This window comes from Procambarus clarkii, chromosome 75 (genome assembly GCF_040958095.1).
Source record: "Procambarus clarkii isolate CNS0578487 chromosome 75, FALCON_Pclarkii_2.0, whole genome shotgun sequence".
Taxonomy (NCBI): domain Eukaryota; kingdom Metazoa; phylum Arthropoda; class Malacostraca; order Decapoda; family Cambaridae; genus Procambarus; species Procambarus clarkii.
This window is the reverse complement of record NC_091224.1, coordinates 23,808,345-23,828,331: the sequence shown is the minus strand read 5'-3', so window position 1 is coordinate 23,828,331 and position 19,987 is coordinate 23,808,345. Positions and strand designations below refer to the sequence as shown.

The 19,987-nt window shown below is 38.8% G+C and overlaps 1 protein-coding gene across 2 annotated transcripts in view; it reads left to right on the top strand.

Annotated features, from left to right (window-relative positions):
• LOC123771691 (solute carrier family 35 member F6) overlaps positions 1-19,987 on the top strand; it is a 28,183-nt gene that overhangs the window by 7,166 nt on the left and 1,030 nt on the right. The window contains exons 4-11 of one of the 2 annotated variants that reach the window (XM_069313358.1): positions 1,012-1,129; positions 1,809-1,982; positions 3,510-3,620; positions 6,909-7,064; positions 7,570-7,724; positions 12,954-13,096; positions 13,787-17,124; positions 17,638-17,811. In XM_069313358.1, the coding sequence (XP_069169459.1) occupies positions 1,012-1,129; positions 1,809-1,982; positions 3,510-3,620; positions 6,909-7,064; positions 7,570-7,724; positions 12,954-13,096; positions 13,787-13,850 (921 nt within the window). In that variant the 3' untranslated portion in view covers positions 13,851-17,124; positions 17,638-17,811. Of the gene's footprint in view, positions 1-1,011; positions 1,130-1,808; positions 1,983-3,509; positions 3,621-6,908; positions 7,065-7,569; positions 7,725-12,953; positions 13,097-13,786; positions 17,125-17,637; positions 17,892-19,987 lie in introns of both variants that reach the window. The other variant, XM_045764338.2, reaches the window with a different exon arrangement.

The following is a 19,987-nucleotide window of genomic DNA, read 5'->3' as shown; positions in this document are numbered from 1 at the left end:
TTCTGAAGTATATAAAGTCTGTTTGAAATGTGTTTCTTAGCTGAAAATAAGAAAAAGAACCCACTTTGCTGAAATAGAGGGCATACAGAGAACATGCATGGCATGCATAAACACAATACAACTCCTAAACAGTGTAAAGTAACATACTGTAGTGAACAATATGAAAAGAAAGGTAGAATAAAGCCAGTGGAGAATAGGGGTGGCATAGGCACAATCTAAGAATACTTTATGAACGTCAGAGGTCCATGGTTGTTCAGTATCCTCCCAGCAAGTACTGTACAAGAAATATTTATGGAAAAAAGTTTTCTTCTTTCAGAAAACTGTCCAGTTTTTTCTTGAAGTGCCAGACCAACAGGGTTGTAGTGGATATGTGGGCCACTCCAAGCAACAGCTTGTTGGGTCAAGTTCTCACTAGTCAGGCCTGACCCTGGGCTGGACTTTGGGAGTAGAACAACTCGTATAATCTCATCCAGGTACAATTGGGTACAATCCTACTTGGTTACTTCCTGCAGCACAAGCTCCTATTTGGTTCCATGGTTAAGATCGTGCTCAGTCAGGGCAAGTCTACATTCTTCAGTAGCACAGCAGGGATCTTTCGAAGTAAAGTGCAGATCCCTCGAGTAAGACTAGTGCCATGTCGGGACCCTCAAACAGTTAGAATTATAATTCGTGTTTTCAAAGGAAGGTTTTTATTGTCTAGATACACAGAAAGGTGTGTTGCTATAAGAGAGCTCTCAAAATGTTTGTGCTAATTAGTCCCCCAAAAGTTAAATAATCGGAAATCCTTATCTGGTTTAGAAAACATAATCCAGATTTTCAAAGTTACCGTATGGGTGTATATGTACAGTATATGTAATTCTGTGTTTTCCATTTTGCTGTTTTATATAAATAAAATGCTAAAGAAGCTAAATATCTGTATTGCCAAAAACAATGGAAAATGCAACGACATTAATTAAATGTTATTTAAGTCTCGGCATTAATTTATTGCTCTCTTCTCCTTTCTCCCTGTAGACTCCTCGGTTTCCAGTGGTAATCTTCTTTGTGCCAGCCATGTGTGACACCCTAGCGACGTCGACCATGTATCTCGGCCTCACACTGACGTATGCCAGTTCATTTCAGATGTTGAGAGGTCGGTGTTTATTTGTAAAGTCTAGACAACAATAAAATATGTAGTCACTGGACAGCTGTATTCAGATTTTGAAACAAAAGTTTTGCAGGACTTTCAATGTTGAATAAATCTGACAATTTTAGTTATTAATTAATTTAAATTTCTTATGATTAAATTTCTGAGGTTTGATTTGATTATTCAAAGTCGGAGCTTTTCGACCTTTTTCAACTCGTGACACACTGAACAAGGTGGTGAAATTAAGATGAACCATAATTTTTTTTAAGGATAAGCCTTATATAAAAACTAGTTATTAAGATTGTGTTTAATAGCTAAGATTCTAATTGGTGTTATGGTTTAAAAATATTTATCATAGATTTCATAAGATTGGTTCTTAAAATTAATGTTCAAATTTTTTCCTATGAATTGCTGTTATTTTTTTACCTTCCCTCAAACTCCCGGGGCACTCCTGTGGACCCTTCACGGCACACTAGTGTGCAGCGGCACAATGGTTGAAAAATGCTGTTCTAAGTAAACAGTACAAGTTCCCATTTGAAATGGATACCTATTCTTTACCCTAATAATTACTCTTTTTTTTTTTTTTTTTTTGAGTAGGAAAAGTGTTTGATTTCTCTATTATTCTAATTTTATTCTGTGAACCAAAAAAAAAAAAAGGAAGTTAACAGTTTTTCTTTGTCGCCAGGTGCGGTTATTGTGTTTACTGGGCTTCTGTCTGTAGCCTTTTTGGGACGTAAATTGAGATACTATCAATGGATTGGCATGATAGTTGTCATAATGGGTCTGGTTATTGTTGGCGTCTCCGACTTTGTGGGCAGCAACGAGAGTGAGGGCTACACTCTTAACGGCATTATTACAGGTAAGTAATTAATATGCTGTACTGTATATGTTTGCCTTTCATTTGAAAAATCGAATGATACTGCATCTGGTATGTTGCCTAGTACGTAATTTGTTCCATAAATAAATTTTTCCAAAACAGTATTTACTAAGTGTTGATCAGACCACACACTAGAAAGTGAAGAGACGACGACGTTTCGGTCCATCCTGGACCACTCTCAAGTCGATTGTCCCTTCACTTTCTAGTGTGTGGTCTGGTCAACATCTTTCAGCCATGTTATTGTGACTCATCACCTGCAGTATTTACTAAGATCTTCTTTTGAATTTAAACTCATTCAATTTGTATCCATTGTTTAATTCTTTTTTTTTTTTTTTGTATTTAAAGCCTTAACAAATTCTCTCATTATACCCTTTCATCTATTTTGTATACTTCTAAAGAATGTCGGTTATGCTTTTTTAATGTTTATAAGAAAAGTTCAACCAGGTCGAAGTAGGGCCAGGATTCATCAGGCATGTTCACTTCAGAGACCTGTGTGTCTTTACTCAGTTGTGGTGGCTTTGTTGGCATTTATTACACGGTTTGAGCTCCGAAGTGCTATGAGGTTTTTCTAACAATAATAACCTTGGGTCAAAAATGACCTCTCGGCATTTCAAAGCTTGTAAAGCGTTTAATAAAAGCCAACTAAGCCACCGTGATTGAGGGGAAGATGTACAGGTTTCGTAAGTGATGCGTAAATTCTCGCTTGAATCCTGATGTTGATTGGCCACACTGATGGTCATTGCAGCTCTGGGTTATAATAGGGAGTGTTGTATGGCAACCAAGTATAAGTATACTTATATCCAAGTTGTAAGAAGTATACTATGTTACAACACAAGACATGTTAGTTCTCAGGCTTTAGAGCAAATGTTCCAAATGTATCGGTGTGGATGTGGTCAGGCTAAACTCTGATTCTATTGTCAACTCTACTTCGGCGTAAAATTTGGTGGAGAAACGCCAATTAGATCCTAGATTTCCTAGATTTCCTAGAATCCTAGATTTCACTAAGTGAGATTTTTGCCTGATAAAAGCTCTTGCAAGCAAAGCATTATCTTCAAGTAAGATAATTGATTATCTTTACATCATTGGCACTTTTCTATCATCTACAGTATTACACTCAATTCTACCAATAACTATTGCACCTTTATCTCTACAGATAACCGTTATACCCTCTGAAGGCTTAATGAACATGTTGGCTTCCCAGATAGTTCTTTTATGGGTCTTGGAACGTTTATAATATTGAGGAATAAAAATAGAATGTCTAGCATTTTTACCTTTTTTTTTAATTAGGAAACTTGTAGAAGACCTAGATTATACATATACAATTTTGCTTATTAAACTACTGCTTTTTCCCTAATTTTGAGATGCTTGTTGAAAACAGTATACAGTATTGTCATAATAATGTAAATTCCTTAATTTTTCTGTTGATTACTACCATTGATAGCTTAAGGACCTGTTGTCATTTAGAATACTGTGGTTCTGTTACATTAAATCTTTCCTTTTGTATTGCAGGGGATCTGCTGATCATTGCAGCTCAGATTGTGACAGCCACGCAAATGGTAATAGAGGAAAAGTTCGTGACGAAGCACAACGTGCCTGCGTTATTGGCTGTGGGCTGGGAAGGTACAGTGAAAGTAGGCTTTAGGTGATGTAATTAATGAGTAGGTTAAATTGCTGAGAAAATGTTCTGCTGAGAACACTGCTGCCAATATTTTCCCTTGACTATCCACACTAGCTTAACCCTCGACCAGCTTCAGTTGCATCCTGTGATTACCTCCTGTGATTGAATTGCCAAATGCCAAATTTTTTATTAGTGTTGTGAACTATTTTCTGTTATATACATCATGATGTAAGACTTCAAATTAGCTAAGCAATTTGAGTGTTGAAGCATTAAAAGGCCCTCTAGGGGAAAGAATTGTTTTCTAAGGAAGAAAATTCTTTAGCCTCGGTTGTGTTGCAACCATTACCCTGCTGTCCTGCATACAAATATAAAAATGAAGGAAATGGCTGAAGGCCTATTGTCCTATACAAGGTAAACTCATTCGTATATGTTTAACCTACACTTGTAACAACATGGCTGTCCCATATCCATTATGTTCTCCAATAATTACAGTACTGTAGTTCCATAATTCAACAACAATTTCCGAACTATTATCTTCTATGTAGTGAACATATTCTTTGTTCTTACCTGTAAGGTTGTGTGATCCCTTAACATGCCTTCAGTCGAGCTCTCACTACTGGTCTTGGTCTAGTTGCATACCTCGGTAGCTTTTATTTTTGTGCTGAACATGATACTGATCCCATGATGGTGCTGCATACTTAATTAATGGCCTCGTATTGGCAATGTTTATGGATTTGAAAGTTTCCTAGTTTTAGATTATTTAAGTGCTCTTATGTTCATTAACTTCAATATGCTGTTGACTTTGTCCTATTCACATAGGCTTCTGGTGTTAGTGTTGAGATAATATCCATTAATCCACTTGGATTAGATTCTAGCAGCCATCTGTCTTCCCACTCCTGAAGTTTTCTTGGTTTTCCTGCAGCTTTGTGCACTGTCTTAATCTCCTCATTAGCTTGAATCAACTGTAAATATTGACATTTGAGAATTCACTACCCATTGTAGGTAGTGGAGAGTCCCTTCCAAGTATTATATTAGAATTTAGATATCGAGTAAGTGATTAGCTCATTGGAGACTTGTTAAGAACAGTGCAAGACGTTTGACAAGCTTACCACCTGTACCTCAAATCACCACTCGCCTCTACTTCAAGACATCACTGGTTTCAGAATCATAATACACCTTGCTTGTGGGCAGGTTGTCTTGGAACTGCTTACATGATTACATGTCATTAAATAAATTGAAGTATTTAAAGAGACGAATAAATGGCAAGATGTTAGGGATTTAGTATATGTGTAGGAATAATGCAAGAAAAATGGTTGAAAACAAATATAAGAAGTAGCGTTTTTCGATTAGAAAAATATGCTGTACTGTACAGCTGTGTTTAATAATGTGAAATGAGGATGTGTTTTAGAAATGTGTGACTGTTGTTTGGAGAGGAAGCCTGTTATGCACTTTAGAAATGATGTGAACAACATATGAGTTAAATTGACCTTGGCATTAAATCCTTTTGATAGGATAACAAGAGTGATAGCATGATAAGAAATTCAAAAAATGTGTGATAGTGAAATGATTGTGTGCTCAAGTATTGTTTAGAGTCTTGCTTGCACTTGATTCCATCATAAGACCTAATAATAGGGTTGGATATAGAAGTAGCGAGAATGTCCTGAAGATAACGATAAAGGAGACATTGTTTCCAAGTAAAGCATTTTGAAACGTTACATGCTTCAAGGGTTGCCATGGAGATATCAGATCACGTGTTATTACAAATAGAAAGTTTTAAGTTATCTCACCTTTCAACAAGCTCAAAGAAACTAAAATTGTTAGAGATGCAAATGTGGCAGATTTAAGCCAATATGACTCGAAGTAGGTGAACTTAGAGGAGGAAAATGAACACATTTGATTACCAACAAAGGAGAAGGGGAAAATAACTGGCTTAAGTTTTTTTTTTTTTCCCATGTATATGCTGGCAACCCAGCCATCTCTTTCCTGTAAAATCTCTGTGGATCTGTCATAGAAAATGAGTAGATTTGTTACACAAGATCTTCCTGTTTAAAAACCGTACTGTCGGTTATATCGTTTCTCTCCTGGCCTTATGCCCATTTGGTTTTAATTATTTTTCTAGTGTTTTTACTATTATGTTTGTCAATGATACAGTTCTGTAATTAAGTTGGTCTTTCGTACTACTGTATTATTTTTTGTAGATTGGAACTGTTTGCCTTTTTCTTTATATCTACCAAGATTCCTGTGCATAAAGATGTCTGAACTATCAATTCCAAGTGGAATATTCGGCTCGGATGCGCATTCTCTCGGAACCCAGGGTGAAACTCCATCTGGGCCAACTTCATCTCGAGAGACATCTATGTACTGTTATTCTTGAAAATTTATATTTTCTGGGTTTCTAAAAACTTTGTTTTTCACAAACACACTTTGGAAGTCTTCGTTTAGTGTTTTACACATTTTCTTTTTATTCTCTGTGAATCTGTTCTCCATTTTCAACTTCTGAATTTTATCCTTTACATACAATTTTCTTTTAATGAATTTATAGAATAGGCCTGAATCTGTTTTGCCACTCCAGGCCACTCCAGACCGACAACTGGAGTGCAACTTCATAGTCTCCCGAGACTGATGGATACCTGTTACTACTTCACCCGTAGTTGTAATGACTTTTCAGGCACTTTTCCCTGATAGTGCCCTTCTTTTCTTCCAATATTGATTTAATTTTCTTGTCTTTTGTTCTCTAGCCCTTTCACAATTTCTGTTGAACTAATCCTGCTCTCTAGTTCTGCACTTGCCTTTTATAAATTTAGTTTTATCTTCATCATAAATATCTAAACTTGGCATACATTACATTTACAGTACTTCTTTCTCTACGACAAATCTCTCCAACCAAATTAAAGAACTTGTTAAATCTCCCCATATTGTCATCTCCTGAAATAGTTATTAAATTATTTAATTTCCTCATTCACTTCTAGAATATAATGCATTATCTATTTGGTTTCCAAATGAACATGGTCACTCTTACCCAAGGAAGGAAGATACTGAATGTCAAATGTGTTATCTTCTTTCCTCGTGAATATCAAATCCAACATTGATGGGGCATTCCCTTGGCCTGTTTAACATGGTGGAACATGAATGTTCCCAGGATGAGGTTTATGAATCTCCAGTCCAAATGTTTGTGTGTGTGTGTGTGTGTGTGTGTGTGTGTGTGTGTGTGTGTGTGTGTTCATGTTCATTTTAACTTCCAGTTTCAGTGTACAATGGAGCCCTTCATACTAAATGTGCATTTCTTCCAGGTGTCTTTGGCTTTACGGTAATGACAATCTTGCTGGTGCCATTTTACTGGATTCCTGCGGGTATCTTCAGTGGAACTCCCCGTGGTGTACTGGAGGACGTTCCAGATGCATTTACTCAGCTTGGCAATAATCCAGCTCTGATTGGTCCCATATTAGGTATGTCAAGGGTGACAGTGTTGTCGGTGAAATGTCAGTGAAAATATTAATATCGATGGGCATTTTTAGACAAGGAGAGTACTGAAGGAGAAGTAAGAGCAAGGGTAATGAGTGGAAGAAGAGTGGCAAGTGAGGTGAATATTAAAGGGAGGAATGTTTTTGTAGAAGGTAAGAAAAGGCCGATAGATGGCATATTACTTTCAGCTCCGACATATTAAAAAAAGAAAACTTGGATGTAAAAAGGGGCGAAGTCCAGTACTCAGAATTAGTTAACAAGCAGGTTGTACAAGGGGTGAAATGTAGGATTATGTGGCATAGGCAGATGCTCAGTATCTTGGTATGGTAGAGTGGAACAATATATATATATAAAGGAACTTGAAAAGGTGAAAAGTTTGTGCGGTGATCCTGGAGAATCTTGTGTTGTGGCGACCATCTAATTGTGAGATAACGGGAGATAGGAGGACACTTGGACTTGATATATTGCATAACACTCATCATTTTTCAGGTAACATTATCAGCATAGCCTTTTTCAACTTTGCTGGTGTGAGTGTAACGAAGGAGCTCTCGGCAACTACCCGCATGGTGCTCGACTCTGTTCGTACACTTGTTATCTGGGTGGTCTCTCTCATTGTCAAGTGGCAAGAGTTTCAGTATCTTCAGGTAAGAAGAGTTTCAGTATCTTCAGGTAAGAAGAGTTTCAGTATCTTCAGGTAAGAAGAGTTTCAGTATCTTCAGGTAAGAAGAGTTTCAGTATCTTCAGGTAAGAAGAGTTTCAGTATCTTCAGGTAAGAAGAGTTTCAGTATCTTCAGGTAAGAAGAGTTTCAGTATCTTCAGGTAAGAAGAGTTTCAGTATCTTCAGGTAAGAAGAGTTTCAGTATCTTCAGGTAAGAAGAGTTTCAGTATCTTCAGGTAAGAAGAGTTTCAGTATCTTCAGGTAAGAAGAGTTTCAGTATCTTCAGGTAAGAAGAGTTTCAGTATCTTCAGGTAAGAAGAGTTTCAGTATCTTCAGGTAAGAAGAGTTTCAGTATCTTCAGGTAAGAAGAGTTTCAGTATCTTCAGGTAAGAAGAGTTTCAGTATCTTCAGGTAAGAAGAGTTTCAGTATCTTCAGGTAAGAAGAGTTTCAGTATCTTCAGGTAAGAAGAGTTTCAGTATCTTCAGGTAAGAAGAGTTTCAGTATCTTCAGGTAAGAAGAGTTTCAGTATCTTCAGGTAAGAAGAGTTTCAGTATCTTCAGGTAAGAAGAGTTTCAGTATCTTCAGGTAAGAAGAGTTTCAGTATCTTCAGGTAAGAAGAGTTTCAGTATCTTCAGGTAAGAAGAGTTTCAGTATCTTCAGGTAAGAAGAGTTTCAGTATCTTCAGGTAAGAAGAGTTTCAGTATCTTCAGGTAAGAAGAGTTTCAGTATCTTCAGGTAAGAAGAGTTTCAGTATCTTCAGGTAAGAAGAGTTTCAGTATCTTCAGGTAAGAAGAGTTTCAGTATCTTCAGGTAAGAAGAGTTTCAGTATCTTCAGGTAAGAAGAGTTTCAGTATCTTCAGGTAAGAAGAGTTTCAGTATCTTCAGGTAAGAAGAGTTTCAGTATCTTCAGGTAAGAAGAGTTTCAGTATCTTCAGGTAAGAAGAGTTTCAGTATCTTCAGGTAAGAAGAGTTTCAGTATCTTCAGGTAAGAAGAGTTTCAGTATCTTCAGGTAAGAAGAGTTTCAGTATCTTCAGGTAAGAAGAGTTTCAGTATCTTCAGGTAAGAAGAGTTTCAGTATCTTCAGGTAAGAAAAACGTTTCAATTTATTTTGTGCAGTTATGGTGCTGTTTGATGAAATGTCATGCAATACAGGGTAAAGGGTATACTTGTTTGTTTTCAAATGTTCAATAATTTTTGTCGCATAATTGTTGCTCCTTTTACATGAAATGGAGACACTTGTTTGGAGAGGTTGGGCATGTACTTGAGTGATGGTTAAAAATATTAATTGTGACACCCAAACCATTTTTAAACCTTAAACATTCTAATATCAAACCTTCATGTGGCCCTCTACTTGCATCTCCTCCCATCTTTCTTGTCTTTTCACTTCACTTGGTTCCTTTGACAGCTCACACGAGTCTCCAAGATGAGTTTCTCATCTTGTGTCACACATTACACGTGCTTAATGTTTCCCATGTAATGGGTATACACACTGAAAACCTAATGTGAGATTTTCAATCTCGTCTCGTGTAGAGTATAATATCCTGTGTCCTCGACTTCCTCATCATGTGGTACGAAATTAATTGAGCACGTTTTCTTCCACCTGATGACCTGTTCACTAAACAGTAAACAGGTATCTGGGAATTAGGCGAAAGTTGAGGGTAGAATCCTAGGAAGTGTCGGTTGTTGGCCTAGGTGGGGGGGGGGGGGGGGACCTGAATAAGGCTAGCTCCAGGCTTCCTGTCCCCGACAACGGGAATTAAAACTGGGAGTTGATTGTAAGGTATTGATAGTCTCTGTATGTGGGGAAAACTTCACTGAACAGATGAAGTTCAAGTTCTAGTCCCGGTCCCACTTAATACGTAGAGCAAAATCTCCCTCTAATATGTATATGCCTGTACCAGTCTTCTTTATTGTTGCATCCCTTTTATTTACATGTGAAAACTGTATTGCTATTGTGTACTGTATTCATTTGCTCAGTATTACTGCCATATATCTTCTTTATGTATAGCTATATTGCTGCTTTGGCCAGGAGTTAAACATTTAACCCTTAACATGCTCGGGGTCTAATATCCTGCTATCCACACAGGCGCATGTCATTTTGAAAAAAAAAATTTTTTTTTTTTTTTTGCTAATCTGTTAAGTTCTGTTCACTGATCACGGGAAAAATAAAAAAAAAATTCTATTGTACTTACTTTTGTTGCAATAGAGCCGAGAAGCTCGGTGATGACGTCACAATCTGCATGTTCGCTCATGCAGTACACGCCCGGGAGATGTTGCGCGCGGTCCTCAAACAGTTGCCACAAATATATTTTCGCGCTATTTATTTACAATGTCTAAGCGCATTTTATCTAATTTTTTTTCACTAATTGTGTTTCAAATACTGTTTGAACATATTTTGTATCAATAATTGTTGCATATTTGAGTATACACAGGCGCACACAAATGTTTTCAATTACGGCAATATAATATGTCATTACAGTCTATTATATTGTATGTTCTGCTTATATTTGTATATATTTACACACACGCACACGCTATCTGCTTATATGTTTACATATTTACACACTCGCACACGCTATACACACTTTGAAGCACACTTAGAAGATTTCTAGACTGTGGTAGTCATTGAAGTAGTCGACAGCACATAATGGGATACCACACGTTTCACACCATGTTTGCACAAGCTTCCGTTTCTTGTCTCTACGTGTCGTTGTTTTACACACCAAGCAATCACGTTGGGCTATTGCACGCTTCACACCAGGTGGCAAATACTTAAGTTTGTGTGCTAGGAAGCCTTCAGTGTGAGCGAGGCGTGGAGTACCAGCATGCTGCAACAGTGGGTTTATGATGGGCCGCTGAATACCTGGGACATCTTTTGCAAACTTTCCTAATAACTGTATTGCAGCATCAAATACAAAGTCACGGAAAGTGGGCTTACGTCCAGTTCTCACAAGGTACATGTTGAAACAGTTCAGCATGCTCATGTCCACAAGATGGAAGAACACTTTTTTCGTCCACCTACATGTCTTCCGCACACACTCTGCAGTGCCAATCATCATGTCTGATTTATCAATCAACCGCATGTTGATATTATAGTCTAAAACACAGTCTGGCTTATATAGTGGTGCGTTTGTTTTATGGCTCACTTTCCCACTGTTCACCATTGTTCCATCATGAATTGTTGTCAACAAGTTCACCTCTCTTTTGTCTTTCCACCGAACTGACAGAATGTTATCACTTTTCCTTCTGACACTCACCAACTGCAATGTCGTTGTCAAACACAGGCATTTCCCTTCGTTGTGGCTTTACTGTACCAACCAATCCGGTTCTATTTTCTAGCAAGAACCGAGCTAGCAAGGGACTTGTATAGTAATTATCTGTGTATAAAATGTGTCCCTTGTTCATCCACGGAGCCATGATGGTCTTCACTACACTCCCCGAGAATCTATGTTCGTCGTTACCGGGAATGTCTACATCACTAGCCGAGTACAGAATCATGTGTAACACGTATCCTGTCTCACAATCACAAAGAACAAAAAATTTCAGGCCAAATCGGTTTCGTTTTGAGGGAATGTACTGTTTGAATGGAACACGTCCCTTGAAAAGTATGAGAGATTCATCAACCACCAGCTTCTGTGCTGGTACGTAAAAATCTCTGAATTTTCCAATAACATCGTTCATGTAGTGCCTCACTCGCCACAGTCTATCATCAGGTGTTCGGTCCTGAACACGTCCAAAATGTAGACACCTGAGGAGTATCTGAAACCTGTCTCGTGACATATATTTCCCGAATAAAGGTGTTGGTATTGTCTTGTCCTTGCTCCAATAGTCATTTATTGCATGTTTGTGACAGTGCTTCATCAACAAACAGAGTGCCAAAAACACATACATTTCCGCCACTGTGGTATTTTTCCAACGCTGCAGTCGTGAAAATTCTGTGATTTCCCTCTCAATCAGGTAAGCAGCATGCAGGTTCGTTTGGTGTACAATGTATTCCATGAGTGGTTCATCATAGAATGCTGTAAAATATTCCATCTCAGCCATGTCCTCACCTTGATAAGGGAAAAGGTTTGTAATCCCTACATCTTTATCGTCAAAGTGAGGAATATTAGGAATAAAATCGCCACCATCACTCCACTCAAGTACACCAGGCGTCCTGCGAGATGCAGAGGAAAGACGGCGAGGAAGCGATGCATACCGGCGACCAGGAGCTGAATACCGTCTGCGAGAAGCACGGCGGCTACGTGCACGTGAGGTGGGTGCACGTGAACACGAGGGTCTTGGTCCCTCATGTGGTGCCATGCGGTGGCGCTTGGCCGGGCGAGATGCTGCTGACGCGACAATTTCTCGCCCAGTTACACCACTGGTACCAGCCACAGGCTCAATAAAACTTTGATCTGAGTCACTAAACCCAGAAAAGGAGTCACCTCCCTCTGACTCGTCACCCTCAAACAGAAAATATCCACAGGAACTGTGAGGTCGTGGTAGAATTGGGGTAGAAAATGGGCGAGGAGGCATGGGAGAGCGTATAGGCCTCGCCATGGCATGGCGGTCATTCTCACTTTCACTGCTGCTGCTACTATCACCCGACAACTGTGTATAATCCTCATCGTTGTCTGAATCGTCAAACACACTTTCTTCACCTTCAGAGAATAATTCGTGGGCTATTTGCTCTGGGGTGAGGGACTGAGTGGTGCGTGCCCGTGAGGCGTTTGACCGTGCGCTCGCCATGGTGACTCTCGCTAAACTGAGGCCTCCCATGCCATCGAATCGTGAGCTGGATTTTTTTTCAAAATGGCCGCTGTTTACTAGAGCCCCTGGGCAGCGTATGGGACCCCCAGCTACACCGCGGGCCATTCAAATCGTGCGCGGTACCCATACACTTCATATGAAGTGAAGCGCAGTTGACTGGTAAAACGATTTACACTTCATATGAAGTGATGCGCACTTTAAGGGTTAAAGTATACATGAAAGCTTATTCTGTCTAAATAGCACCAATGACTTCAATATTATGTAACATGTCAGTCCCCTCAACACCATGCTTGTTCCATTTTCCATGTCCTTTGTACTTTCATTCCACCGTGCAACACGTTTCCTGCTCTTTCACACACGCGTTGTTCCATACCACTCGCACTACTTGCTCATTCACATCCTTTCTTTACATAATGCTCTTGCTGGATTTCAAAAGTTTATGATGATCTTTTTTTTTACAGCCAATTGGATTTGCTGTGTTGGTTATTGGCATGATGCTGTATAACGATGTTGTTATATTACCGTTCCTGAGGAATAGAGGGTGTATCAATGATGACTTGCCGGAAGACACAGAGCCAGTTATTGCATCAAATTCATCAGGAAGGTGAGCAGTGTACTCTTTACATAATAAGATTTTTTTTACAGTTTGATGCTGTAATTTGGTGTATACTTCTCTACTTGTGCATTTCTCGTGTCTGTATATTCAGCTATTTGTGACCTTTATTTTTATGTCTACAGTATTTGTTGGGGTAGGAGTCTAGAAGCAAGAGTTTGTGGAGCTTCTGGGTGGCAAGTGCACCATAACAATCATTTGGCAGGGAGGAAAAGGGTTCTGTGTCCTGCCAGATGATGGGACACAGAGTGGGGGAAGGGGGCATCTCGCCACCCTATATATTGATGGAACACCATGTAGGGGGGAGAGGAGTTACTTGGCACTCTGCCGAGTAATGGGATGGGGTCATTTGTTGGCTGCCCTGTCAGATGGTGGGATGCCATGTAGGGCCACTTGTTGACCTTCCAGATGATGGGATGCTGTGTAAAGGCCAGTCCACTCTACCCTACTGTTGTAAGGCAGAGCAGCGAGTGGTCCTCGCTTGACATCCCGTCATCCAGAAGGTATGCCATGTGGCCTTCATATGGCATTCAACAGGGTGGGTGCCACTCCATTAACTCTAGTGTCTGACTGCAAACCCATTATCATACCCATGCTGTACTGAATAAGGTATCTTGTATAATAGATCACCAAAAATACAGTATAAGCAAGTATTTGTTAATTGGAATTTCTTGGTTTCAGATCAACAGATTCGATGGATAAGGAGGGCATAGATAACCCCAATGCTACAGTAGAGCCTCTATAATTGAACGACATTCCAAGTTTTAGCTATTAAAACTGGTCTTTTAGAACTGAAGATTCTTCTTTAAGCGCACGTATAAATTTTATCTTGCCCACGAGAATGTCGCCTCTGTGCTGGAGACAGGAGTGGGGAAAATTATTTTAGATGTCCAGTATTTTTGTAGATAAATTGCAATTATATTTGTTGTATCCATTAAATTTATCCTCTTTCATTATTGAGGTCCTTTGGTCTCATTTCACCTAATGGTGGGGTAAATTTTTTATTTTATTTATTGCTTAACATACACTGTACAGTATAATTTTTATTGCATTTTATGCAAATACAGTATTAAAGGTCAAAGAATTTTGGTGATATATACAAATTGGCACATTTTAAAGTTACTAATGAAGCATTTCTTATAGAAATATTGAATTTTTGGTAGGATAATAGATTTCTTCAGCCTGTGATATTTGTAATGGGCATTACTATTGTGTTATCGTCATATAAAGACAAAAGTTGGTATAAATGAATCTGAATCTATTTTATAGTAGTACAGTGAATAATTATGCCTGACTAGACACAATTTGCTACTCGTTTAATGTGTTGGTGTTTGTGAGCTAAATCTTTGTTTCTCGTAAGGCGACTAGAAATGTTTGTAGTCTATACATACTGATATTGGTAGCATACAGTACATGCCATTGTTATTTATGGCCCCAAATAATTAGTTAAAAATATATATATCCTTGTAGTTCTTTGCCTGTTTTAACGAAGAAAAGATGCACTTGACCTAAAATGTGCTTGTATAATATTTTGTTTAACTTGCGTCACATATAGCAGTTACATGGAAATAGAATGGGACATCTTTAATGACTGTACTGTATTTTGTCTTTTTTTTTTTTTTTTTTTTTTTTTTTTTTTTTAAATTCAGTATAATTTTCTTAACATATGTGGGGGCGGGTTCTCGCTGAACCATGCGTTAAAGAAGTTAAAAATGTAACGGTCCATCATTTTCTCCTATTTAATGTAGCTGGGTTTAAGTTTTGGTTTGCTGTAATGGTGGTGTCAAGTTCTTCCGTGCATAAATCTTTGTGTGGGAGAATGTGATGCTGGAAATATGAGGAATGTGTTATTTACTGAAGTAATGAAAATTAGAAGAAGAAACTTGACCACACCTCACACTTGTATATGCAGCTTTTAAAAAAAAGTATTTTTTTTTTGTGTACAGTTGTGTTGTTCTAGTTTTTATAGTTAATTTATAAAATGTACGAACCATGATATTAAATGCCTTTACAATGAAGGCCTCGAACCTAAACGCCCCATTATGTGCACCTATAAGCTATTTGAAGAGTTTCTGGCCTATTCATAACAGTATTGACTATTTCATTTTGAGCTGTAATTTGAATATGAATATCTCCAAACTAATCAGAATTAACTATCATAAGTTAATTTATCTGGTTAACGTGATTAAACTACAAATTAGTGTACATAAGTACCAGAGATTATTTAAATCAGTGTAGTGACTATATTGTGTAAAGATAAATAGTACATTTATTCTTAAATGGTTAGAATATTTGTGTGTGTGATACATTCCTATTTAGTATACCACTATCCCAAATGTTATTGTAAGGCTCAATGTTTAATAATTTTTTTGTAATTAAAGATTTGAACACTGCAGTATGTTTAGAGTAAAAATTAATTGCTATTTTTGTTATGTGATCAAATCTGACTAAATTTTATTTAGGAAATCATTATTGTAATATTAAATATTTTTGATACACATGATTGTTTTAGTTGAGAACTGATGTTGCATTATTGTTGGACCTGAATTTGTTATTGCTAGTGAGGTAATCAACTTATCTTGCAATCCAGATTTAAACATGGAAGATATAATTAAACAACAGCTGGCTCATGGCCATCTGGAAAAACTTGGCATTGCCAGTCATGATATTTAATGGCTTAAATGGAATTTAAAGTGTACAAACTTACTGTTTGTGCATCCTCATTGAACCAAAGCCTTTTACATTTGTATTTATATTTAGTTTTGTAGAACTATTGTGCCATGTTTGACATAGTAAATCAAGATATGTGCTAATATCAGTCCCATCAGATATTGAGTATTATTCTGAAGAATACACAAACATCTCCTTGAGGGTTTGTTTAGCTCCAAATGTTCTCCATAAAGCTGGGGATAATGTTGACAAAACTTTGTCTTCAAAATAGGAAAATACCATTAACAATGGGTGGTAGGAAGAGGATGTTGTTGGTAATGCACCAGTCCCAAGGAAAATTGACCTGCCCCGAAACAAACAGGCAGTTTATTTCACGCTGATGCCCCTGTTACCTAGCAGTAAATAGGTACCTGGGAGCTAGACAGCTGCTACAGGTTGCTTCCTGGGGGGAAGGGGGGGGTGTAACAAAGAGGAGGCCTGGTCAAGGACTAGGCTGCGGGGACCCTAAGCCCTGAAATCATCTCAAGATAACCTCGAGATAATATTGCAAATGTTTACAGTGTGAACCATGCGACAATTGGGATTATCCCAAAGGACAAAACATACATTCAAGAGCATATGATGGGTTTTGCACTGCTGAAATAGTTCTACAGCACCTGGTTGATACCTGGTTGATTGGTTGATACCTATTGATCATGCATAATCTTCCACATCAAACACAGCCAATAACACAAAAGATGACAAAAATAACCAGCCAAATTCCGCTGCAGATGCTTCACCTACGGCTACCACCTCCAGAAACTAGTTTTCTTCACTCCACAAAAATGTCCAACTTTGACAAGCAGGACAACTCCATCTTTCAAGGGAATTAATATGCTGTTATATTTTGCAAAAACATTGGTTTGTGATGATTTTTGGTGGTCCGGAATAGCATCCCCCCCATGTATAGCATAGATAGCTTCTATCAGAAGTCTTGTTCCACGTTCCGAGCAAAAGTTTTATGAACACCTTTTCAGAACATAACCCATTTGTAGTTGGGGTCTTCCATTTTGCTGTCTGGTTCATCAAAACCAGCCTGTGCTACATAAGGTTATCTTGAGGTTATCTTGAGATGATTTCGGGGCTTTAGTGTCCCCGCGGCCCGGTCCTCGACCAGACCTCCACCCCCAGGAAGCAGCCCGTGACAGCTGACTAACTCCCAGGTACCTATTTACTGCTAGGTAACAGGGGCATTCAGGGTGAAAGAAACTTTGACCATTTGTTTCTGCCTCATGCGGGAATCGAACCCGCGCCACAGAATTACGAGTCCTGCGCGCTATCCACCAGGCTACGAGGCCCCTACATAAAGGGTAAGTGAACAAATTGTTTTGTATTTTTGTCATGCATTATTGTTATATGCGCACAAAATCATTATATAATATTTGTTTGCGAAAGAAAAATTTGGTGATAGAAAAAAGGGGGGGGGAGCAATTATTCAGATATGAATTAATGTACTATACATGTACTTGTATTTGGAAATCCTGAATGGGCCTGGAATTATATAATCCAGTTTTTGGAGGTTGCAGTGTATATTTTATATTTACTGTATATATATTTATTGCTATGAACTATGACCCTCAAGTACTTGAACCCAGATGGCCAGAGGTCATCCCAGCAGGGTGACCCCTGGCTTTCCAGGATCGAATTCTCGAGGGTTATAGTTGGTAGTGATTTATAACTTGGGGACCATGCAAGCTTTGTCTGAAATTTATTAACATATAAATAGGAAAACAGCACTGTGCTGCTACCTTTTTGTCTATGGTAGATGTTACTAGGTTTAGTTCAAAATCTAGCATGGTTTCCCTAATTTCCCCATCTTGCAGGATTTGTCATATGATGAATGCAAGTTGACGTGGACTATGAAGATGACTACAAATATCAGTGAGTTGATTGAATAGTTACGTTGATAACTGAGCAGCAGCGGGAGAGACCTGACACCTTACCTTGATCCATCCCATTGAACTTCACCTGAAGCTTAGAAGAGCTACTGAGTAGGAGTGAGTGTAACTTGTCTGCAAGATGAGCTCAAGGCGTCTTGCACCATCCCCCACCTTTTCTTTTATATTTTGTTACCATGGTAATTTTTTTAAAGTTGTTGGTAATCTTACTTTATCATATGATGCTCTTATTTTACCTTTATACACCATTGCTAAACGATTCTCTTGCATTCAACTAACGAGTTCATACTGTATTGCACCTCACCCACTAGGCATTTAATTTCCTCACCCCTGTCACTCTTATCACATTTTGTGTACTGTATTATAAGAAGAATGAGTTACAGTGCAGTTGTCTCAACTGCATATTGACCTTAGGTTAAATTCTCATGTAGGGCAAGGCATTTGGCCAAGTTTCCTTACATCTGTTGCCTCTGTTCACCAAGAGTACAAAAAGTACAGATACGTACCTAATCAACCAGGCTGTGAACAGCCACGTCCAGCAGCCTGGTTGACCAGATGATGAACTGGGAGTCCTGGTCGGAGGCCAGACAACAGGGCATGTGATCCTTGAAAGCTACACAAGGTAGACCTTAGAATTGGCTACATAGTTTCCCCAGCTTAGCACATTATTTTGATACTTATTTCCCTTGGAGTTGACTGTTGTAAGTTGCATCCTGGGGAAGGTCAGTCATTGGCTAGAGGGACCTCGGTAAAGATAATAAATTCTTTGTTGACCAGACCACACACTAGAAGTTTTTGCTTTATGGCCTCATGACCTTAATCTTTTCCAGCCTTTCCTCGCCTCTCTTAACAATCTGGCTCCTTCTGTCCATTTCAAAGTTGAGTGGGAATCTAATTCCCTCCTTCCTTTTCTTGATGTTCATGTTCACAGCTCTGTGTCTGGGTTCTCTTTCTCTGTCTACCGTAAACCCATGCATAGTGGCATGTATATTCACTTCTTTTCCTACCATCCTCCTCCTGTTAAGAAAAGTGTCTTCGTCTCTCTCTTCCTCCGCGCTCTACGCATCAGCGACCCTCAGTTTCTTGATTCTGAAATTGCCTTTATCTACAAATCATTCTCTCGCCTTGGTTATCCTTTGCATTTCATCAACTGTGCCTACTCTCAAGCTAAACGAAATTTCTTTCATCCTAAACCTGCTTCCAACACTAGTAGCACTGTACTCTGCCTTCCCTTCATATCTGAACTCAAAACTTTTACCAATACCTTTCGTCCTCTTGACATTAAACTCGCCTTTCGACAAACTAACACACTTCGTAGTAATCTAGTTCACACTGCTCCTCCTGCTTCTAATGCTGCTGGTGTCTACTCTATTTCCTGTTCATCTTGTCCTCTCCAATACTTTGGCGAAACTGGCCGTTGTAGTTGGTTGTAGTTGATTCTCGTAGTGCCCTCATGGCTCTAGGGTCCTTTAATCCTGTCCATCCGGTGGTCATTGAGATTCAACATTGGCTGTTTCTTATTTCTAGTAAATTTAAATCAGTAGTGTTTTGCTGGGTTCCCAGCCATATTGGTGTTTCAATGAGCGTGCGGATGCTGCCGCTAAGGAAGCTATCCGTTCTTGTCCCATCTCCCGTAAAGGTATTCCTTATTCCGACTTTTATCCTGTTATTCATTCTTCCCCGTTGGCCCTCTGTGGTTGGTAACGAGCTGCGTACTCTCAAATTTAGTGTCCCCCCGTGGCCTTCCTCCTACCACCATAACCGGCGGTGGGACACTGCTTTGGCACGGCTGTGGGTTGGTCATACCCGCTTAACCCACGGTCACTTAATGGAGCGCCGCCCTGCTCCTTATTGTCCGAATTGTGTTGTCCCTCTTTCAGTTGTGCATATCCTTGTTGAATGTCCTGACTTACAGGACGAGCGTGTGTCTTGCTTTCCGACCGTCCCTCGATAGAATTCTAGGTGAATCGGATACTTTTGATATCGTTCGCCTTATGCGTTTTTGTTCTCGTATTGGCATTCTTGGTGATATTTAGCTCCCTCTGATTATTTCGCACTTTGATGGTGCTACATGGCTTTCCCGGTTTGGTGCCTTCTTTTGGTAATTACCTTACCTTCATTGTTTTCATTTTAATGTGGTAGTTGTGATATGGATTGTTCTGGCTCACGTGCAGTCTTAGATTTTTTTTCTGTTTTATATTAAGAAATTGCCAGTCTTGTTACTATTTGTAGAGTTAGAGATCTGCATTAAGGCCTCAATATTATATTTTTTTTT